The sequence below is a fragment of the Daphnia magna genome, linkage group LG2 (assembly GCF_020631705.1).
Source record: "Daphnia magna isolate NIES linkage group LG2, ASM2063170v1.1, whole genome shotgun sequence".
Lineage (NCBI taxonomy): Eukaryota > Metazoa > Arthropoda > Branchiopoda > Diplostraca > Daphniidae > Daphnia > Daphnia magna.
In genome coordinates, this window is record NC_059183.1 from 4,921,869 (window position 1) to 4,945,840 (window position 23,972).

The following is a 23,972-nucleotide window of genomic DNA, read 5'->3' on the forward strand; positions in this document are numbered from 1 at the left end:
CTCGAAACACTTTTGCTATTGTGTAGTCGTTATTAGTCGCCTGAATGACATCCACACATTTGTTAGTGTTGCTATTCAACAGCAGTCTAAAGCGGCGGTCGTAATCTATACGAACAAATCTACTGTCGGCGCGTTGAACCAACGACATCCAGACTGGGTCCTCGTGTCGTCATTCCGGTACGTTTCATTGGTTTCTAATATCATTTCTTATATCACTTACGCCCCCCCCTTTTATTTAACTTTTTTTTATTATTATTAAGTCGTGTAAAGGGTCTGTGTAGTAGAACGAGTTGTACTGTTTAGCTGACAGCAGTTTTCCTATATACAAAGTCTTTCAACTTAATTCCATGTCCAAAAATAACTTTTGATTTATATATTTGTCTTCGGGACCGGAATCGCTTCATTACTTGCACGTTCACTTTTCATTGTTTTGTTTTTTTCCATCATTTTGATTTTTGGGAGTGGGGAGGATTGTTCGTATGCCCGTCCAACCGACATATAGTGGCCCGTATATTTCTCGGTTAACTTCGTTTCCTGTTCGCCTTCGTTTCTCGGCCGATTTATTTTCTTTTTTCGGTGAAAATCTTTTTTGGTCAACTTGCGGGCACGTGAGCGCACAAAAGCTCGGCCTCCCCCCTCCTTTAACACACTCCGGATGTCGTAGAATGGTTAATAATGAACGGTCAACTATACTCGTCTCGTGTGCATTAGCGTTGCGTGCTGCGCCGCGACCTCCGGATGAACTCGGTTTTTGGTTTTTAAGAGAAAGAAAAAAAGTGCGTGCTACTTGTCTACATCCTTGTCTATTACGCAAGAATGCTCTTGTCCCGTCTTATTCATAATTGGTTTTATTTCTCCTTATTCGACTGCCTTCGTTTCCTCTCGACGTATCCCTTCGTTTATGGATGGACTTTTTTTTTTAACCACGTGCTGCCATGTACTTGAATATCTTCAGGGCATTTCATTTTCTATTGCTTAACTTGATGTTGAATTCAATTTCTCTGAATTCATCTTTTCATTTCGTTTAGTTGCCTCATTTTTTAAAAATTACATTCATTACGTCATATACAACAATTCTATGGATATCAAGTCCATGGTTACGTGTATGTACGTATAAGCAGAATCAATAAATGTATGGGGGAAAATGCTTTCAACAGCTGTTTTTTTTTCTTTTCCTCTTTGAGTGGGGTGAGTCCCGAGATAAGCCGATTATCTTTTATACAAACCAGTTTGCAGTATACAGCAAGAATTAGGTGGATTTCTATTTTCACCCTTCTAAGTCTTCTTGACGCAATCTTATGGGTAGGGCTAATATTTCTATAGTATAATGCGTGTAATAAATTCAAATTCAATACAAGCTATGTGACATGTACGGACGTAAATTAAAGGATTTGGACTTGTGCGGGGTAGTAGACGTTGTGGATCGTTTTCCTTTCCTTTTTTCTTTTTCTTCAAACACATCAACATTGTGATTTTCTGGAGATGTCTTTACCCAAAACACAACCCTCTGAGAAAGACGCTAGTAGTAGCCTAACTTGAAGGTTTCTATTGCTATATTTCTATGCTGTATATACGTCTATCTGTTGTGCTTAATGTATTCGGAGAGTTGCAGCACTTGAAACAAAAACTTGAAAAAGAAAAAGGGAAAAAACTCCGAGTTTGTTGTTTATGAAACGTTGCATAATGTAAACAGTTTTTATGAATGTTTAAAGAAATATTTCTGTTACTTGTTATTTTTTGAGTAAATTTAACAAATAACAGCAGTAATATTTTTGGACTGAATTTTTTTCGTGTGATGAACGATGAGCGACGCCCGCATCACATTCGCTGCTGGTGTTGTACTCTCAGCTGGTAGATACTTTTAGTTTAATATTCTTTCTTTTTGCCTCGGTTGTTTTTCTTGGGGTTCCGTATAGCCTATGGTTTGTTCTTTTTTGTTGTTGTTGTTGTAGGAAAAGAGGTATAGAAAACAGCTTACCGCACATGCAATCTGATTTGCATAACGGGATACGGTACACTGCAGACTTAACAACCAGACGAAGACAAAAAAAAAAGAAGCAAGGATTGAGAAAAGAACAGGAAAAAGGAAAAGTGTAGAAATAAAAAGCCCTAGTCAATCAAAGGTATCCGTACAGACAAGGCAAAACCATGAGGGAGGATAACCACTAATCGATTCAGTATATTCCATACGTGTCTATATACCCTGTTTAAGATTTACATGTTTTGTTTTTTGGGGTTTCGTGTATCCGTCAAGGATTGATGACTAACTGCTTGTAGCAGTGATTGAATGTGAATTGAATGGCCAACGCTTTCCAGGATATACCCACCGCCCCACACTGAATTCATTTGACTTTCTTCGACACTAACGAAATGGGATATAAACCCGACGATGCTATATGTTTTCCCAATGTTGTGGTTCCGTGTTCTCGCTGACGTAAGCGACTGGCAGCGCGAAAAATTTGCATAAACGAGTCGTCGATTTCGAATCTTTCGTCAGCCTATTGTTGTCACCTTACATAAGCCACTGCATATTTTTCAAAAAAAAACTAATAGCTTTTCGTCCCCCCCCCCCCTACAAAAGCAGCCTTTAGGCAATTTTTTTTAAAGGTACTAAGAAAATAAAAAAAAATCAAAAATCGAGTTCTACCTACGTTTGAAACCCTCCCCCTAAAAAAAGAAGTCGGTCCCTTTTTTTTGTTTTGTTTTAACCTTCCTTTTCCTGTTTTGCTGTCAGCCATCGAGAGAGTGTTTCATAGCCCGTGGTCGTATAAAAAAAAAAAAAAAAGAAGTCGGCAATCGTAATCGAGCGTATACAGGTGCCGAAGCCGCCCTAAACCAAACGAAATAGAAACAAAAGAAAAATCCTTTACACGCACACACGGCAAGATACAAACCGTCCTGTGCTAGCGCGCTAGGGAGTGGCGTCGTTGGTCGCCTATTCGGTCGCGTCGTGTCATTATTCTAATAATCACTCACCTTTGCCGACCTCATTGCCGCATTCCTCAGCACACCCAAAGTGCTCTCTCCATTCCCAGAGTCTCTGCTTGTTTCTATGGTGTGCTGTAGAAGACTATATGTAAATTATAAGGTCTATAAAAAGCGTCACCACGCAATCATCATCACGCGTTTGTTTTTTTTTTGTTTTTTTCACACGAATTTCTATGACCGAGTCGACAGAGTTTTGGAATTTCAATGTCTACAAAATGACAAGAATGTGTGACTGCTATTGCCTGATCTCTGGTTGGTTGTTAAGACATTAAGACGAAGGTTCTGCAACCGACATGGACAAATAAAAGAGCCGCGCGCTCATTACTGAATTGTTTTGCCAAACAAAAAATGATTTGAAAACCAAAAAATTGGGTTGTTTCAATTAAGCTGCTAGCCTTTTTCTAGTGGTGAAACTGTGGGGGCATTTTCAAAAAGGCAAAAGCTGATGCTACCATTTTTATTGAGTTGTTAGTCCATTTGCATAATGAAGATGTGCTGGACGGGCTTCGACCGTATATTTTAATTTTTCTTCTTTTCAAATGACTTTGTTTTTCCCTCGGCGTCGAGCTCTTCTTTTTCGAAAATGCTCATTTTTTTGGTTTTTCTTTTCGTTTTTGTTTTTTTTTTTTTTTCTTGTTTTCTGTCGGAAATAGACGTCATCGTAGGTTTCAGTAGTTCCAGAAAACAGGTAGATACGTGTAAAATATGGTGCATGTATAGAAAGATATACGGACTGGGCCCCCGTACATTTAAAAACGGGAAGGGGGGGAAGAAAATTCAACAAACAAAAGAAAATAACTACATACTTTTTTTGTTGTTGTGAGAAATGATGCTCCAGGCTAAACATTACTACACCGACTGGGCACAGGAGCCCTTTAAAAAAAAAAAAAAAAAAGTTAAGGGTGCTGGAACTACGCACACCCACTTTTGTCATGGGGCCGGGCATTGGAACAGCGAATAGGACCCGTTTCCTTTCCGTTCACTAGTCAGTCGCTGGCAAGCCACGCTACCGAAAGGTTCTCCCAATCTCACGCTCGTTTTCTGTTTCAACAACGTCTCCTTGTTTTTAGTTGTTTTTTTTTCGTTTGAATTCGAAAAGCGTATCGAATTTTCTGTACGCTACTCGACACTCCCGAATTTCTGCCAATTTGAATAGAACAAAAAGAAAAAGTTCCGTTAAATTAAACAAAATAGTGCGACCAAAGTGCAACAGTTTTTTTTTTTTTTTTGAAATTATCGCATTTAATTTTTATCCAGTGGAAAATTTGAATATTTGATTGATATTTGCTATTTGTGGATTTTGGATTGAGATTCAGTATTCAAGGTGAGTCATTTGTCGAATTGATTTTCTTCTTTCACATCCGCCTGTTTTCGTGCCATCTAATTGCGCTTGAATTCGTCATCGATGGCTATTGAGAAAGACAAAAAAAAAGCGTAGGTTTTTTTCTTTTAAGTGTCCCGCGTGAGTCGCCACCGACGCCGACGTCGTCACAGTCGTTTCCTGGTACCGTAAAAAGGGATCTTCTTTGAGCGACTCCCACGCGCCATATGAGCCAATGTTGCACAACACGCTCGTGCACACCTTTGACTCAAACGAAACGTCATCCAATCGCAGTTTAGATACTAAAACTTTTTTTCAATTGCCAACGGGTTTTTAAATCAATTAAGGATTTATCAATTTATCTTTTTATTATTTTTGCATCACATGTTTTTTTTTTTGTGGGTCGAAATGACCCGTCTCAAATTACGTCGTATGTTGGCCATTATCGACAGCGTATCGTCGGTCGTTAAAATCTGATAAAATTAGAATCTCGTTTGCCTTTGTTTTTGTTTTTTTTCGGTTTTGGCTCGTGCGTTCAAAAATTTGTTGAACGACCCCAAAAAGAATTTGTTATTCTCAAAACCTGTTCAGGGAAAAATGAAAAAGAAAAATGACGAAAGTTTCTTTTTTTTTGCGCTGTGAACGACCTTGTCGATGTTGGACGTCTCCTTTTTTGTTTTGTTTTTTCCTGCCCGTTTGTACTCGTGTCCAAATTGACGATGCGTTCTCTATAGTCCCATTTGCATAACGAAGATGATGGGGCCAACTACTGCGAGCAATGACTGATGGATCAAAGGTTTTCTCTGTGTTTCATCATATTAAATGAGTCTTTTGAGGATGTGAGCTATTAAATTCCGATTGGATAATTACAAATCGTCATGATACACACACGTGTGTGTGTGTAATTCGTTCGAGGAGTTTGCCGTGACCGATGGTGGTGGGTATCACGCATCTATGGAAGAAAAGAAAGAGGGGAAACAAAACAAAAAATTGTCCTTGTCTCATTTTAGTCGATTTGTTTTTTCTTTCTTTTCGTTCATGTTTCTTATACTATACCCACCTCGTTTATGAGATTTTTTTGTACAGGGAAAAAAATTGCTGCGGCGTGTTTTATTATTGTTGAAAGAGAAGTGCCTCGTTGAAGGTCCGGTTTCTACGTCACATCGTTTCGCCCCATGTAGTGAGAAGAAAAAAATGAAAAGAGGGAAACTCATCTTGTTTTTCGTCCGTGGGATCGTTCCATTTCCTTGCTCAGCCATTTAACTTCCGTTCACATCGTATAGACCAGAAAACTCTTTTCTTGTACTTGTGCTCTTGGATTTTCCCTTTCTAAAGGGGGAATAGTACGGACCCAAAAAAAAAAAATCATCCATCCGTGTATCTCTCCTTCCGGACCATCTGGGATTCTTGTAGTTCATTTTTTATTTATATTTTTTGCTAGTGGCCATTTTTCATTCTGACCGCAAAAGATATATGCCCCCCTCATCGATATTGACGTTTACCATACTGTTTGTTATGGGTGGAATCGAACAAGCCCAATAACCCGGTAAACAGATGTTTACTTTTATTTCAAATGCCTTTTGTCTGCGGGATAGTTGTTTGATCACAATCGCTAGAAACGCGTGACTGGGTCTCGAAAAAGAAAACTAAAAAGAACCCTTTGATCGGGGCTTTTTGGGCGGTGGTGAACCAATAACGTAACACAGGTTGTTGGGACCTGCTCCGTGGGAATAGATGTCCTCGTCACACATTATAGGCTATAACCTATACCATTTTTTTCTTCTTTCCTTTTGTCTTTTGTGTGTGTGTGTTATAAGCTGGTTAGTACGTTTTGGGGTGGGAAATAAACGGGGGTGCAGCACATGTTTCGGGGGGTGTGTCTATGCGTATGTCATGATGTTCCTCATCATGAGAAACTTCGCCCCCACCAACTTACATCAAGTCCTTTTTTTTTTCCCGAAATGGGGGTCCCTTTTCGGAATCATCTCAGCGGAACCGAGACAAACTCGGTCACAGAGTCCCCTTTCTGTTTCGACTGCCACCCACCACTACAACCACCTTATTTTTATTTTTTTTGAATGAATAAGAAAATGAAAAGGGGGTGGAAGAAAAAAAATGTAGTGACATTGACATGGAAGAGACTGAATGCGGTTTTGAAAGAAGATCCTCCTCTTCTGTTTTGTCACCCCAAACTCACACCGACGAAATTGAATAATAACTAGAAGCAAAAGTGACCATCACACACCAAAGTTGCGACTACAATTTTGAAAACCGCGAGATTCGCGTGAGAAATGGGACGCGAGTTTGAGGTTTTCTGGCGGTTATAGCGTCTCACGCCCGTTAACTGATACCTTATTGTTAGATATATGCTGTTTAATGCGTTTGCCATCGAGTGCAAGGCTGCCTCGGATGCGTTGAAAACGATGCGGAAACGATTCACCCTTCAGTTTTTATATTCCTCGCGATTTTCTATTTTTCTTTTGTTTGTTGTTGAAAGTCTTCATTTTTTTTTTAAAGGTCATTTCTCGAGGGGGTCATTTAAACTTGAGGTGGATAGTGAAATTGTTTCGAGTGGACATTGTTACATCACAATCAACAAAGAAATAAGGTACCCCTCTCTTTTGCCACCCTCTGGGCTGACTGCAATTTGAGTCTCCCCCTTTTTTGGGACTTGTTCTTACGAACTGGTCGCTGGTCAGCTGTTGGTAATCACGAAGAGGTTTCAATAGGGTCGGGTTTGGGTTACTCGGACCTACTACTATACCCTTGATCGCAATAGCTTGAAAATATACGGTAGGGTTGGGGGGAAAAAAATGAAAACAAAAGAGGGGAGAAGAAAAAACGTGACTTTATTTTAGCAAAAAAAAATAAAACAAATTTTAAAAACTCTCTCTTTCGTTAACAAGAACAAATGAAGGCAAAAAAAAATGGAGTAAACAAAGAAAAATGAAAGCCCTACTATTTCGTAATTTTTTATGAACCTGTCTACTTGTCTAGTGACTTTTTGACGTCGATTATGAAAACGAAAAAAAAAAATTTAGGATAGTTTTTTCTCGTTTGTCATCGTGTCTTTGCCTATGCAAAAGTGAGAGTGAACGATCGGCAAGAGACTCGTATATACGTCATGCACGTGTTAGAAAAAAACGAGGGAAAGTTTAAAAAAAATGTTCAACAATAACAAACGAAAACAATAACACAAAAAACCTGGGTGGAGTCTATTGGGGGTGAGAGAAATTTAAGCGATCACCAACGAAGCTAGACGAGTTTGAACACAGATAAATTGATTATCGTGTGACAGTGTGAACGGTCCCGACGCTCGTGGGGCCTATGTACCCAGACAACAAAACATCCTGTTTTGTTTTTTTCTTATATCTCTTAAAGACCTACCATAACAGACGTAGCTTTTTAAAAAATAAATGTTCTTTTGTAAATGTTTAAGGGCACGTTCATCGGCTCGTAAGTTGATCTGAACAGATTGTCATCCCCTATTTTTCGAAACGGTACAAAATCGTGCACGTGGGCTTCCCGTCTATTAAAGATACACACAAAAAAAAAACAGCGAAGGAACTATAGGAGCCGTTCATCGTCGCAAAGAAGGGGCCAAAAAAAAAAAGAAAAAATGTCAAACCGGAAGGTCTTGGATGTCAGTTTTTTCAACGCCGCCGTGTTAACGCCTAACACATGTTCCTGTCCGATAAAGCTTTGCATCTCTTTCGGTGGCACATGGGGTGCGCCCAACCCCTCGGAGCCATCAGGATGAGGAGGACCCGCATCCGGAGAGAAGGGTGGGGATCTGTTGGCTGGATAAGAACAACCGACAGGATGAACGACAACAGAAAAAAATTGAGAATGATAAAAACAGGCAAACAATTCTTGAAGGACGTTTCATTTTGTTTCTTTAAAAAAAATGCTGGCGTTTTTTTTTCTTCTTGTTTGCGACTTGTACACAATCTTGTCCGATTGTCTATTTGTGATGGTTGAAATCTGAAGGTCGGCCTTTATTGGTACATCAGGGGAAAGATTATTCCTGCAACTTAAGTCGAAGAAGGAAGTGGGTGGCAATAGTTGATGAGTGATGTGTGTCACGAAGGGGGAGAACAACAGCCATTTTGTTTTCTTTTTTTTCGGACAGCACAATCCTCACGTTCTTCCTTCCTTGTACAATACAACAGTTTTTTTTTGTGTGTCTTTTGTGACATGAGAAAAAGGAGGAAACAAAAAATAAGCATGTCAAAACTTTGTCCAAACAAATGTCAAAACTCCAAGGTGGAACAAGAGGCCAAACAATCATTGCTGTTATTGTCGTGTCGCAATTGTAAACTGCCGCGCCGCGTATTGTTGTGCATATTTTCTGTGTCGTCCTCCACCCCAAACAACCCTCAAATCTGAATAACGAATGAAGGAAATTGAAAACTTTCTTCTGATGTCGACAAACAGCGAATCCAATTAGAACACGAGTTTTCCACAGAATGAATCTTTGTAACGATTTGAAGAAAGAAAAAAAGGAGCTCCCTGTAATATACAGCCCGTGAAGGCGATAATTAGTTGTTTAGTAAGGAGTATAGGAACGGTGTACATAGGGAGAGGTTTATGTGTTGCTGCATCCGAAACACTTTCGAAAACCGTGTTGTTCCACTATATAAGAAATATATTTTTAACAAGCTTCAGTAGTCTCGGCACGGTTCTCCTCTCTCCCCTCATCAAGTTTTCAACTGCGACTCCGATTTTTTTCAAAAAACAAAAAGAAAAAAAAAATCCTTGAATGTGAAAAGGAAAAGGTCATCATCTGGGCTTCCAATTAGTTGGTTTATACAAGAGATGTGTGTAAAAAAGGGGATGGCTTAAAGCGCAAGCGTGATAGTTAACAACTACTTAAGTGTAGCAAGAGAGGAGCAAGGTCTTTTTCTTTTGTGGTTTTGCTTATGATTCCTGCACACGGCGTCCCTCCGACACATGGAAATCGCCCCCTGGACCGGAAGTCCACCCCACAGTGTTCAGTAGTGCGTGTGTAATAAGCGGCTCTCGGTCGCAAGTAAGCTTTACTTCGCCGGTTACCTAACACACGTATATATACACGCTGTACTTTTTTCTTGTTTTGTTTTGCTTTGGTCATAATGAAAAATGGCTTGAGGGCTTGAGCGCAATCATAGCGTCAAGATCCACTAGAGGCTATACGTACATCCTCTTGCAGCAGAGAGTTTTTTTTTTTTTGCTTTTTACTTGACGCTGCCGGTCAAAGGTTAAGGATGGAACACAGTTGGCTCGGTGTCACGGGGTCGGACGCCATCACGTCCCTTTTTCTCCCTCTCGACAACAACACCAACGCATGAAAGGCGCATTAGATTCCCAATTTTCATATATTTTTTGTTTAGTTTGTGCGTTCCTTTTTCCAACGCTGCCATATGTATTCAACAATCCTCGCTCAATCAACATCTTTTCTCTGTGCTCAATATAATAGACAGCAGCAAATTGGTGGGATGATATAACTAATGCGTGTGTGCCATTTTTTGTTTTTTTTTCTGGTACGTGCAGATGTTGAAACATGTTCACTTGAGCCCCTACCGGAGCTCAATGATGGGCCATCACGGAGGTGTTGGTGGAGGAGGCAGCGGAGGAGGACGAAGCGACACGCTCAGCCTCAATTCGACAATGAGCTGCAGTTCGTTGAGCAACCAGGATCCGCTCTCCAGCCGTTCTTCGTCCTACACCAGTTTGAACGAGTCGTCTCATCATTTGCCCCAGCATCCGCCGTCGCCAATGGTACGTGAATAAACCAGCATTTTTTTAAATAAATTTTTTAAATTTATTGGGTGGGTATATATCTGCCTTCTGCTGGCCGGAATGATTATGGTAGCTTCTATTAGGAGTCGTAATAAAAAATTTAAAAACCTGGATTTCTTTTTCTTTAAAGAAAAGGAACAGAGTCCCCATTAGTTTATAAATACCATTATTCCCTTCATTAAAACCAGTTGAAAAATGACTTGGCGGGTAATTATGGAGCAACCTTATTTCTCTCCTTTTCTTTTTTTGGGCTCCCCTCTTGTTCTTGTGCAAAGGTAAAAGGTATATATATACCTAATCAATTCATCTGTTTCGTCGCAACCCCATGGAGGCAAGACACTCTAAAAAAAAAAAAAATTATTTTGTATGTCCTTTCTTTGGAAGAGATTGTTTGGCTTTTTTTAAACGAATGATTTCATTGGTCCCCCCCCCCCTTTTGAAGTCGTAAAAAGAAGTAGCAACCCTATAAGAGGGGAAATGTGTAGAAAGGTAGCCCATCTAATCACGAGCTCTGATTAAATCAATTCCTATTTGTGCAGCTTTACCCTTTTCTAACCGTGGAAATGCAAGTTCGCCGAGCACTTGTGAAATGAATTTTTACTTAAGCTTCTGTCGCTATATTTGTGGGAGTTATTGGCAACGGGGAAGTGCTGTGTTCCATTTTCTGATATTTCAACCTTTTACGTCATCAGGTTGACCAGCTGCTGGCCAGCCCAAAAATTGCTTTTATTTCTTCGCGCGCCCTGAAAACGAACGAAGGAAAGAAAATGAAGCGGTAAAACCTGTTACGATAAAAACACGTTTGAAAATCGTGGCGTCGTCCTTGCTTTGAATGGCTTGCAAAAAACACAATGGCGAAAGTGATGATAGGGGGTCTCTCGCATCAAGGCTAAGCAATAAAAAAAATTCGCTAACAAATCACGAACGCGACTCGATCGTCATCAACTGCCGGTTAATAGCTCAATTTGAATCCCCCGTGAAGTTTAAAAAAAGGGCAGAGCCTTTTACTTTTTTTTTTTTTTTTAAATTCTGATGGTTCATTTGTTTTCCTTTTCTCTTCTTAAATAATAAAAAGAAAATATGTATGGCAAGAGACAACCAATCGGGCGCTATTACACGAAAATAGAAATGCAATAAAAATAAGAAGAAGAAGAAAAGAAGTTCATGGTTATGCCGTTTCGTTTTGACGCTGTGCAGAGGTCGCTGATTATTACTCTCTTCTTCATTCTGTTCTCGCTGTTTCATTTGAACCCGCGCGCGTTAATAATTTATTACTTTTTGCCCTTACAACTGTCAAGTTCGAAGAGCGAAAGTTACGCCTTTGACAACCAACGGCGAAAAAAAAAAAAAAAAATGCCGCCTTCAAGGCGCCGACGCCGTTTGGCTACCGATGAAAAGTCATGGCACGTCGACGTCGTATTTCAGTTGGCATTCAAACTTTTTTTATTTGATTTTTTTTTTTTTATTTCAAGAAGTTGATAGCTCGGTCGTGAGTGACCCTAGTGGCACGCCACTGACCCGATGTTGGAAGTTGCGAACGGAGAGAATCTTTTCGGCGTGACACGGCGCGCGTTCAAATTCAAGGACACGCCTCGTCCCCTCGATATATGTACGAGGCCACAAACAACACCCCAGTTTAAATTCCTTTTTTTTTCTTTTGTTTCTTTTTTCAAGTCAAAATAATTACCGTCATCCGTTCGCGAGATTTACGCAACAACCCCATCTCTTGTATCACCATTTAATCCTTAGATTGGATTTAAAGTTTATTTATTATTATTTTTTTTACCTTCTTTAAAATCGTATTACACTACAAGTATAACTATTCCTTTTTTTTTTTACATTTTTTTTAGTAAAATGCTTTACGATTTTCTAACTGTCCTAATAAATAAACACGAAATTCTCGGCCGGTGGATATACACATCCAGCAACAGGACGACTCGAGGGTTTTGGAAAGAAAAACAGAGCAGGTATTCCGGGGGGCTGTTCACTTGACTGGTCAAGCGCATCTTTTTTTTTCTTTTTTTTCGGTCGGGAAAGGGGGGGGGTGTGTGTTTTATTGTGTAGAAGAATTTATTTATTTTTTCAAAATATCATTGGTAGAGAGAGACTGCCACCAACAACCCCTTGCTTGCACGCCTTCCTGTCTTGCCTTTCATCCTCTGGCGTTTTTATTTTTGGATCTCTCGTTTTCTTTTCATTACATCAAATAAACATTCAGGATAAAAAAATAAAATAACATAAAAATCTTATCCGGTGGTATTTATTAAGTATAAAGAGCCTGTCTTTACACACGCAACCTCGTTTGAAAATGGGGGTGGGTGGAGAGACTCGTTGGTTTCCTCTGCTTAAAAAATGTTTTTTTAAAGCCATGGATCAACCGGTGCTTTGGAAGGTTGACGGATGTTCGGCTGCTTGCTTTTCCCTTTTTTTTTTGGGGTGGAAAAAGCTTTTTACTTTGCTGATCTGCAGGGGGTAAGAACTAACAAGACGTTGAATGTCATTGGCTCTAATTAGGCAAAAAAAAAAAAAGGAGGAGTAGGTTTTATTTTTTTTTGAAGGGGATAATAAAATTAGTGCAGAATTCCTGTTCATTCTTCTCACTTGAAATTTCATATTTCGTTCTGAGAAAAATAGGAAGACAACATTTGAATGGATTATTATGGGAGAGTCGCGCGACAGTAAAAGGGCAGCGCTGTGCAGCCACAGCAGTGGACGGTAGTTTGAAAAGAATCAAAATCAAGAGGAATGTCGTTTTTTTTTCTTTCTTTTTGTGTCTTTTTTTTTCTATTCAAGCAGTTCCAGGGAACAATTTGATGGTAAAGAAAGAAAGAAAAAGGGCCTCCAATTCTTCTAGTTGTTGTAGTTGCCTTTCTTCTTTTTTTACCTTTTGTCGGACGTGGTAAAACTAGGAAGGGAAGAAGGAAATTCTCGAGTAAATGAAGGCCCTCGGGCGTGTAAAGCTCTAAAAGAAAAGTCCAAGTGAACATCAGTCGACTGTCGAATAGCTTTCACGGTCCCAATATAAAGTGAATACGTATGGACAGGACAGCCCAAAGTGATGCAATTTTGACCCGTCGGCCGCATTGAATCACTTTTGCTTGTCGTTGACGGCCAAAAATTGTTTTCGACAAGAATTCGCGGACCTCTTGTCCCATTGTTTATTTATTTATTTTTTTTATATTCGGGCACGTCCGTCATAGCAACTGAAACATTCCGTCCACTAATTTCGTTTGCGTGGAGGGCAAATAGCTTTTTCCAAAACCGCCAAGTTTCCAGTTGAAGCCGCGGGCCGTAACGACTCTCTCCGAGAAAGACGGTTGCGCGTTCCAGCTCTAAATAATAGCCACCACTTTTCATCCTTCCTTCTTCTTTCCTTTTTTTTTAAAATATATATATTTTTCCAACAAAGATGTCCTGTGCCCAGTTGTGTGTTTGCGCATAACTGGAGCTATTATTTATTCAAAAGGGGGGCATAACGACTGACGGGACAATTGGAAAAAGAAATCGGATGCCTTGGACGCGTCTTTTTATTTTTTATGATTCCCTCCAAATAACACGCCCAGCATGAATAAAAGGGCAAATATTTGCAGAGCATTATTACTCCTTCTGCTACTGGCCAGGTGTTGGAATTCAATTGTGTAACATCAAATGGAAAATTCTGCTCGTATTACAAACACTTAAATGGTCGGGCCATTGTCAAACATTTTCTTCGTTTTGGGGACCTCCCTCAAAAATAAAAAATAAAACGAAATAAAAGATGCGAGGTAATAGTGCGTAACTATGTCAGACGTTTTTCCGCTTCATTACGTCGGGCGACATGAAGAAAAGAAAGCCGCTGACAAAAGGAAAGGAGAGAAGAACCGGTCCAATCTATCAAACACCCCACAGTCCACCCGTTTATTTCCGGAAAATGATTTGCTTACTGATGGAATCTAATTGTTTATTTTGCCTGAAGGGATTCGTTTTTGTTGTTGTTGCTGCATGATTGGACCGTGCTCTAATCGTTTGCATTATCCACGAAACAATTAAAAACGAGGGTTTATTGAATTGGGAGTGTTTGGCGGTTGATAATAGCTCCAGAAAAAGCTTTTCTTAAGTGAAAGTTCTTTTGAAATGATTTGAAATTTGTGTTTTCTTACTCAATCTGTACGCTCATTAAATTGTTTTTATCATATCTCGGATGCACTTTCTTCGCTGTACGATACAGCCGCCGTTTCGAAGCTCCATCTTTTCAATTGATTTGCATATACACATCAATGCCATAATTTTTTGAATTCGCGTCATACCATCCGTGAAGATGATTTACCGAGCGTTCATTTGGATGTCAGAGGACGGAAAGAGATGAAGCATCCCGACAATGAAAGGACGCGCACAGTGTTTTATCTGAGCTGCGCAACATAGCTGGACCCTTTTTTCCTTAATTTTAGTCACAAGACGTTTGTTTGCTAGTAGGCGTCTCAGTTATAATTTTCGTTATAGTTCGTTAATATTCTTTTAATCTATTTAATATCAATATTTAATTTTTTTAAACAGGGAAGTATATTTGTTACGAAAAATAGTTTAATTTTGTTTTTCAACGAAAAGGTTTTTTTTATATACTATTTAAAATGAATACCTGAATCTGTTTGACAAAAGGAGAACACTTTTAAAAACTCGACAATTTGAAAAAAAACGTGCGTCACCACAGTAGCTTAAAAATACTGGGCGAATACATCAGCTGGTGAAAAAATTAAATATTTTTGAAAAAAAAAATTTCTTTTTAAAAAATTTTTTTTTAAAGCACTATATTCACTATACCATTATAATGTTAATTTTTTAAGATATTTTTTGTTATTTTTTTTTTGGGTTTTTCCATTTCTTTGTTTGACGGCTGTTTGGCGAACGACTTTAAACGTCAGACGAAACGTTGTGTGTATTTTCGTTTACGAGTCCCCTCGTCCGTTTATTTCTTCTACAAGATTATAGCGAGACGCGGGAAATTTGAGAAGGCAGAAATGAAAGGCTGTTGAAACCAGAAGTAGTTTAATGCTGCAATTTAACCGCAATGTTTTTACTGCATCAACTTAAAAACTAGCAACAATTACAAAGGGAAATGGACAAGGACGAGGCAATTTTTGTTTTTTTCTTGCACGTCCTCGCGAGGAATTTCTTGTTTTTCAAAATTTGGATCGCAAGTGACGCCATAAAAATTAACGACCTTGTCTTATCGAACTTCTTCCATTGGGGGGAGGGAGAGAATGAGGTAAAAAAAAAAAGAACACAATTAACTATATAGTCCAGTTTAAACTCCCCACAAATTCTGAAAGCCAGCAACAACAAACTGCAGCAGCGATAATAAATTAAGATCTTGAGCTCTCTCTCTCTCTCTCGCGCGTTAGTCACTCTTGTCTATACTGAGCCGAAGAGAAATGATGGTTATTAAGAAAAGTAGACATGGAGATAAGAAGGACGTCTGTGTTTGTGTATACGTCTCGAGATTCCTTCAATTTCTTCTTCTTCCAGTTGATTATATTTTGGGTGTACGCACATATCTTTTGTTGACTCTGTCTATATATATATACGTAGAAACGGATAAGGGAACATTTTCTTTTCTTGCTAAAAATGACACCAGGCAGGAAATTTCGGGGGCACGTGCTCTTTTTTTTTTCCGTAGATACTCCGGTTATGTATGTAAGGGTAAAAAAAAAAGACGTCGATTTATGATATTTATTTTGTTGTGGGCCGTTTGAGCAGCTGCTTGCTCGTCAAGCTGCCTTTTTTCTTTGCTGCCCCCCTCTTCACCTAAAAAAGAAGAACTTGTATATTTTCTGCTTACTAACAAGGATCCCATTTCCTGGTGCTTCTTTCTCTCCGTGTGTGTGTGTGTGTCGGAATCCAATACAATAATAATAAAGAAGAAGAAGAGTCAGTTCCCCGAGACACCGCTGCTTCTCTTCTGGCTCGCGCGAGCTATTTCCAGTCTTGAGAAATTGACTTTCATCTGCCCTCCCACCTCTTCTTCACTTGACTATAGGTATTTTTTTTTTCTTTCCCTCTTCTGGAATTCAAAAGACACACCATCGGGGTGGTGAATAAGGGCATCTTCGTCTTTCTTTTTTTTTACATTCTCTTTTTTTTTTTGTATTGTTAACTTAAGGTTTTTGTCGAGTTCCCCCATTTTATTGTGTAGAGGAGCATGATGCCGCCTGCTGTTCCGGCAACCTGGCGGAAAATCGGCCGCTTTTTCCTTTTTATTTTATTTTATCATCCTGTTCCGTCATCTGTACACACACAATCGACATAACAATTGCACGTCAATTGTAACGAGCCTATTGGTTATCGAATACCAACGGCCCATAATTCATTTGGAATTCTTTCACGTCATTTTTCATGTCTCTCTCCCTTCGCTTTTTTCTATTGGTGAAAAGAAAATAACAGAAATTTGACGAGCATTACCACAAAAAAACGACAGAGGCCAGAAAGAAAAAGAAAATGAGACAATAGAAAAACTGTTGTGAGAGGGGGACAAAAAAAAAATATTAACGATTGCATTTCCGACCGTCGTTTGATGATGAGTAAAAAAACGGCAGATGAGTTTACGAGCTAATGCGGTGAAACTCGATTCTTATTTCTTTGCGAATAGCTCTTCTTTTATAGCGACAAATTGAGGGTGAGATTATTGTCTTGGGGTCGTCATCTCGGCCTAGTGAAGGCATCTACGTTTTGCCGACCCGATTTCGTTCGAATTGCGTGCAACGCTCGATACTCACGGGCAATAAAACAATGCCGGGGAAGCGAGATCTGTTGCCTTTATTTTGCTTCTTTTTTTTTTCAATATCTCTTTCTCTTTTTTTTTTTCTCTCTCCAGGAAAATAAAAACAAAACAAAAACAATAGCACACATCACACGCTCCCGATGAGCGTGGAAAATACGGTAAGGTCGTGGCGGGGCTAGAGGTCGTCGAGCTCTATTTTTTTTTTTTTTTGCTTAGCTGCTCAATATTTTTTGTCTGTTCGTGCGCCGTACAAGCGAATGGGTTAATGAACGTTGGTATTTTTTTTGTTTTGTTTATGTGTGCGTCTTGACGGTTTAAATGTTTGACGTGAAGAATCCCGTTTTGACAGTTTCAACACGCAAAGATGATTTTCGCTAAGTGAACATTGTTGTTATCTTTTGCGTGTGTTTATGTTGAATTTCTGCGTTCGTTTCGATGTAACAAAGCGAGAGAACAAAAAGCCTAAAGGAGGAAGAACAATTTACATCAGGTATACATACATATATACCTAGCGGGTGAAACACGAGTTTCTCATTGGCCCAGTTATTATTTACTATTATTGCGATGGCTCCTTGACGAATGGACGAGTAATTTTAAGAACTGGAAGAATAGGTAAACATAACAAAAAGATGAGAAAAAAAAAAAAAAATAAATAACGGCTACTATCAGCATTTTAATAGATTGCGCTTGCTGCCGTTCCGGATTTTGTTTTGCAGGTCGGACGCGCTGCAATACGCCTTTTGTGATCATAATTTCGTGCACAAGCGTATCGTGCTGAGCGGCAAGCGTCCGATGAGCTTTTTTTTTTCTTTTTTGATTATTATTATCTCGCCGAAACGATTATACCTTTCGTGTTGTCCAACGGAGCTGTCTGCAACAGCTATTCAAAAGAAAGAAAAAATTTACCGTTGACTGACTGTTGAGATGAGCCCTTTTAGATTATGTACCTTCTTCTATTCAATTGATTCATATTTTTTTTTTCTCTCTCTCTCCGCACACCATAGAAGGTAAGAAGATGAACTTTCTTCTAACGTGTTTTTCGATTCCTTTTGGCTTTATTTACCATAGGATTGCCTTATCAAAAACTTTCTTCTCCGTCTTTCCTTTCACCTATAAATAATCGAAATTTTTCATGCTCTAAAACTCGCAAGATGATTTGAAAGGCTTCCACCTTTTTTTCAATTTTGGCTTTTCCTTATTTATTTTTTTTATTATTAGAAGGTGCCGACAACTACCGCGTTTCTGATGGTGAGATGTAACTGACACTGTTGTGAAGCCTTTGTTTGTTCACTCGTCAAAGTCACTCGATACAAGTTCTCCATTCAATAAATTCCGCCATATTTGTCCTGTCCCATTAGAAATTGGATACCTTTAGAAAAATGCGCGCTATCTCTTGAAACTTGAAAAACTTTCTTTTTAAATAATGTTTTTGTTTCTCCTCGATCCTCCGCGGAAGAATAAAAAAATAGTGACACGATCATAATCTCATCTGAAAATTCATCAGGCCGGATATGCACCAGTTGCTGTCTCTAATATATGCGAAGGCTGGAAAACGTTCTGAGAAAAGACGCTGCAATCGTGATGTGACACGCGAAGCTAAAATGCGCAACAGGCCAGGGAAATGGAAACCGCACATTTTTTTTTCCGATGGCGCACAAACAATGCCTTTAAAAGTTTTGCAGCTATAGGGCACTGGGATGACAAAGAAAAAGAAAACAAAAATGTTTCCGTCCGCTTTTGATTTGACCCACAAACCTTTTGAACGAACGAAACGTATATATACCGGTGGCCTACAACCACGCACGCACATGTTTGCCTAGCGATGCTATAACATCAAGACAAACTGGGAATAGAAACAAAGGAGCGGAGAATGATCAGCCACATCATCTTTTTATTTGCGTCTCTCTGCCTACGCCATTTCCTGTTGAGTGTAGGGAACCAGGAGCTATAACCAAAGGTGTGGTCGGAAGAGTTCATCGGGATAGTTCCCATGTTGTTGTTGTTGTTTGGAATCTCTTGTACAGCGTATACACAACCATTTTATGTGGAAAGGCACAGGCAATTTGGGTCACGACTGTCTCTCGTATAGTCAAAACGACGAAGACGATGAAATAAATAGCGGGAATGTCAGTATTGTCCGGAAATGTCTACCGCTCATCTGCGAATGAATTCGACAAATGGAAAAAAAAGAAACAGAAGAGAACGAAGATAATGAAAGAAGAATTTTGTCTTTTTTTTTTTTTATGAAACAAAGTCGCGTTTCCCACCGGCAAGAGTCTATTATTTGCTTTTATTTTTGTGAAGTCCTTTCTAGCTGGAATTAGAATAGGCTAGTTGAAAAGGGAAGAAAGAAGGTAGTACACAAAAATAAATCTAGTTCACGCTAGGATTGACTTTAACAACAAGAGCCATCCGGTCGGTCAGTGTCGTTTGCCAGTTTGAAATTTCCGGGTCGACGATGCGGCTGTTTTTGTCTGGCCGTTGACTTCCATCATTTTTTTTTCCCCTTCTCTTTCCTCGGATACCTTGCTAACGGCTGCATAACAAATCCCATTATATTGTTGACTTGACGAATAATCCCATATCGTAGCTTATTGTCGCCCTATCGCCAACTGTGAAATTGTTCAAAATATTTAATTCATTTTTTTTTTACTTTGTATGCCGACTTTTCATATGAAGCATGAACTTGTGTACGACCTCCAAGATGCTGATAGTTTTTTTTTTTCTTCTTTTGATTGTACCTTATGTATTTCGCCGCCATGAGAGACTCGGAACAGTATCAAGTATAGAGCCGTATCCTCTAAGGCGTGTAGCCCTCTCAGCTACTGTGAGAAATGTTGTACACACCTGGAAAAAAAAACATAATAATAGAAAACCGGAGTCGCGCACTCCGGGTGGTCTATATATCTAAGCCAAATGGTGCCATGCACTATATAACCTGTAGCCTACCAACAAGCCTATAAGCTTTCCTCATCTATACAGACGCCTGTACGTGTGAGACTTCTATTTTTGATGGGAGCGGAGTTTGAACCCCCCGACGGGGTCACACACATACATGAATCGGAATTGTTATTTTCTCCTGCTTATTTATATATGTGTGCTCAGTCCTTTATAGACATCACACGGCAGTTAGGCACACTTATATAGGACCTTGTATCTTCTCTAGTTGTTTTCTTATTATCGACTAGCTCTCTCCCTCGCTGGATGTGCGAGCCTCTCTAATATATGGAGTCGATCCCCGGACATGTTAGAAATCTGCCGTTAAAAAAAATGTTGCGCTTTCTCTCGCTGTAATATCTCATTGTTTATTTTGTGTTTTCTCTGTTTTTGTTTGGTTTTTTCCAGACAACTGTGAAGATCTACTGCCGATGCCTCAGGCCCGACATTGAGTACAAGACGCTGGTCATCAACTACCAGACAAGCTGCAAGGAATTGATCATGATACTACTCAACAAAGCAAAGATGAAGCATCGCGATCCCAAACTTTTTTACCTCACGATGGAGGTTGGAGTACGCAAATCAGGTACACAGACACAACTCATTTGTTTTTGTTTTTGTTTTCTTCCAAATCTTGAATGTTGCTGTGAATGGGAAAAGAATTCTAGAAGTGAGCCTCCAGCTTGCTGGTTTTCGACGTCTTCGAAATTATCTTTCAATTTCTGTTGAGTCACTTGCATATATTTAGCCCTTCAGATATGTTAGGTCGCTAAACAAAAATATTCGAAAGAATTATTCATGGGTGGAGTAATATGCGAGTCTTTTCTCTCCAATGCGGAATGTCAAAAATTGAATTTTTCTCGCTCTCTCTTTGCATTTTTGCCGTGTTCGTTAAAGTAGACAGTTGGCATCTATGGCGCGTTAAGTGGCTGAGAAAACACAAACTTCCTCCGACTAACAACTCCACATCGGCGTTACATTTTTCTTTTTCACTAATTTGCCTGTGCGCTATGTACATCGGGCGGTTACAGAATCTTTTGTATCGTTTCAAGGAATCCAGTCACGACATCGCTGTCGTGATGTTTGAACATTATGTTCTGCACCTCCCTAGGAGTTTAAGGCAGAGAGAGAGAGAGAGAAATGATAATTTGATATTACTTTATTCAACTGGCGTCGTGTCCTGTCAATAACAAAAATTCGGTACTCGTCGTGCGTGAACTGGGCGTGCAGGTGGGAGGTAAAACGAGAAGGCTGAACAGCCGTCCTTTATCAAAGCGGCAGCAGCGCAAAACAACGTATGCAAATTGGGATAGAAAGACCGCCGAAAGAAAGAAAAAAAAAAAGAAGCAAACATAAAGACTGTGATTTATTGGTGTTAATTTGTGGGTGCTGTTTGGGTGGCCAGATTGCCGCATGCGCTCGGCCGCAAAGGAATCCAATAAATCAATGATTCCAAATGTTTGATTTTCTACTGATTTAACGAAACACGTTTGCACTTGGGCGGAATAAAAAAGTATAGCCGCTGTTCCATCTACTGGGTTTTGTGGTTTAGTTTTTCTATAGTTCCCATTCGCCTGGCGCCTTCTGTTCAACACTCCGAGTTGTTCTTCGAATCAAAGTGACTCACACCACACACACAACAATTCAAGTTCAATGATTCGGACAGATGACGATTCTCGGAAAGTGATTAAATTCGGCCGTGAAAATCAAAAGTAAAAAATCACGCAAGCTCAATTGAAATGTACGCCGACGAAAGAAAACAGCAGAAGCGAAGTTTCTCACACGAGCCTTAAGGTGTCTGACGTATATGGCTGCCCCCTAGAGCCAACTGATTATAGTCAGAATATGCACTTCTTTGAATAACTCCTTGTTGTACCTCACTCCTTCGGTCGTTCACTTTGCGTGAAGGAGATTAACATACAATGCGCTATTTGAAGCATTGAAACATCGCCTCGAGAGGTTTAGCGTCGGGATGCGTCGTTCTTCATCCCAATGTCTGCGACGCCGTCGTTGGCATATAGTCACGCGTTCCATCATGATGATGATGATGGAAAGAGACAATGAGAACGATGAAAAAACAACAAAAAGAAGAGAAAACGAGACGAAAAAAACAAACACTTTGGTCAAATAGCCAAGAAAACGATCACGTCACGGTAAAAAAAAAAAAAAAAAATCTCCCATCATTTTTTAATTGATTTTGACATGGCTGTTGAAACGAAAAAAACATTTCAACTTTGGTTTGCGCCGAGAGCTAAACGGCATACATCCCGAAACTCGCAATAAACTTTTTTTTTTCGGCGCATAATATTTGCCGCACTGGACGGCCGGGGTCAGTTTGCGTGAACCACTCCTCTCTGGTTCCGACATTAGCCAAGGTTCTATATCTCGTGATGATGCCTTCGGTCGGCCAGATGCATATGTCCGTGACGGCCATTTATCTCATCCGTTTCGGCTATCAATTGAATTTCGATACCCTGGGAAGCTTTACCGACAAGCGCGGCCAACCTCGAGAAACATTATACGGTTTGAAAGGAGCAAGAAAAAGAGAGAGAGGCAAGATGAGTAAATGTGTCGAGGAGGGCGATGTGTTTATTTCGACGAAACGGTCGTGCTAGATAACGATGTCGAAAAAAAAGAATAAGGCCAGCCTTGGTTCTTGTGTAGCTCAAGATGCTGATGAAGAGAATTTGATTTCTCAATTCTTAATGTTTCATTTTTTGGTTTGCATTTCAGGAGCTCCGGTGAGGACTTTACTGGTACTCGATGATGATGCGTGCCCAGCAGAATTGCAGGCGTGCTATCCGCGAGGCGGTTCCAGATTCTCCATCCAGATGAGACGAGGTGGCCTCGTCCGCGTTCACGACAGCGTCCTCATGCCAAATGTAACGTACTCGAATGTTTTTGTATTTTTTCGTTTTGAAGAGTAGTGGTTTTTAATAATAGTGATTGATTTTATGCAGTCGCAGTACAAAAGTCTTTTGATATCGGAACGGACCACCATCGACGATCTGATTGAACTTTTGTTGCGTTGCCATAACAACAGTGAACGTATCGAACGCTTTTCGATCTACGAGGTACTTTTTTTTTCGTCCTCTGTCAAGATCTTACGTTGCACATTTGACTTGAAACCTAACATGTCAATATTGTTGGATTCAGGTTTGTAATATCCCGGGCTATGAGCACGAAAGGAAATTGCATCCCGATGATCTGCCGCTCAATATTCAAACGGCATGGAAGACACGATTCGATTGCGGGAACAGCGCCAATAGCAGCACTGGCACAACGGCAGCACCAAACGCCAATATGGCCACTAGCCCTCAATCCTACTTTTCTTTCGTGCTTAAACGCAATCCCGACAACAGCGCCCAAATGGCCAGACGAAGGGTAATTTGATATTCTACTTTAAGCTACCAGCTTGATTTTGCTGCAATCATGAACGAGTTTTTATTTCTTTTTCATTTGAATTTAGCTTCCATGGAGTAAGAGTCTGGACATTTCGACAAGTGAGAGTTCCTCATCTGCCAGTTCGACATCAGACGGATCGGAAACGGCTCACATTCCACGATCCTCTTCTTACCACGACTATGAAAACTATTTCTACATTTGAAAAAATATCATAAGAAATTAGAAGAAGCAACAGACAAAATGGGAAGAAAAAAAAATAAGAAATTTTAGCTTTATATGTGTCGGTGTATATGTACATATTAAATTGGATATCGCATGATTCTACCAATACTCCAGTCAATGTTTGCTGACAAAACACAACGGTAATCTCAAAGATGATGTTTATATGTAACTGGCACGTTTTTGTTTTTTTTTTGCTAATCGATTATGCAACACACACCCTGCAACTATATGTTATTCGATGTGCATCCTAGCGCCCAAATCGTGTTGATTTTTTTCCCCTGATTTATTCGCGTGTGGAAGAGATACAAAATCTGATTGGCTGAGGCCGATCAATAAGTCATGACAGGTCTATATAAATATGAAAAGCCACCGTTATTAATAAAACAATATTAAAAAAAAAAAAAGAAAGAAGAAAACAAAAAATAGAATAGTATAAATGTTTATAAATGTCGTGCTGACAATTAATGTGTGCGTGTTTATGTGTCTATATTACATCCTATCATCAACGCCAATATACAGATATATTATTCATGTCACGAGTATTCATCTATCTTGATTAAAGCA

General features: G+C 39.6%; 1 protein-coding gene across 2 annotated transcripts; it reads left to right on the forward strand.

Moving 5' to 3' along the window:
* Positions 1-23,939, forward strand: LOC116917606. 2 transcript variants are annotated; one of them, XM_032923148.2, is made up of 7 exons: positions 1-177; positions 9,842-10,069; positions 20,190-20,367; positions 22,515-22,663; positions 22,742-22,855; positions 22,938-23,165; positions 23,251-23,939. In XM_032923148.2, the coding sequence occupies exons 2-7, from the start codon at positions 9,842-9,844 to the stop codon at positions 23,386-23,388; spliced, it is 1,035 nt and encodes a 344-aa protein (XP_032779039.2). In that variant the 5' UTR covers positions 1-177; the 3' UTR covers positions 23,389-23,939. The 2 variants fall into 2 exon arrangements, with proteins under 2 accessions (XP_032779039.2, XP_032779038.2); XM_032923147.2 differs by lacking the exon at positions 1-177 and adding an exon at positions 3,985-4,312.
* The last annotated feature ends 33 nt before the right edge of the window (positions 23,940-23,972 follow it).

Coding starts and splice junctions, on each gene's coding strand:
- LOC116917606 (XM_032923148.2), top strand. CDS start 9,842: ATGTTGAAACATGTTCACTTGAGCCCCTACCGGAGCTCAATGATGGGC. Junction 22,664..22,741: donor ACAGCGTCCTCATGCCAAAT/GTAACGTACTCG, acceptor GATTTTATGCAG/TCGCAGTACAAAAGTCTTTT. Junction 23,166..23,250: donor CCCAAATGGCCAGACGAAGG/GTAATTTGATAT, acceptor ATTTGAATTTAG/CTTCCATGGAGTAAGAGTCT.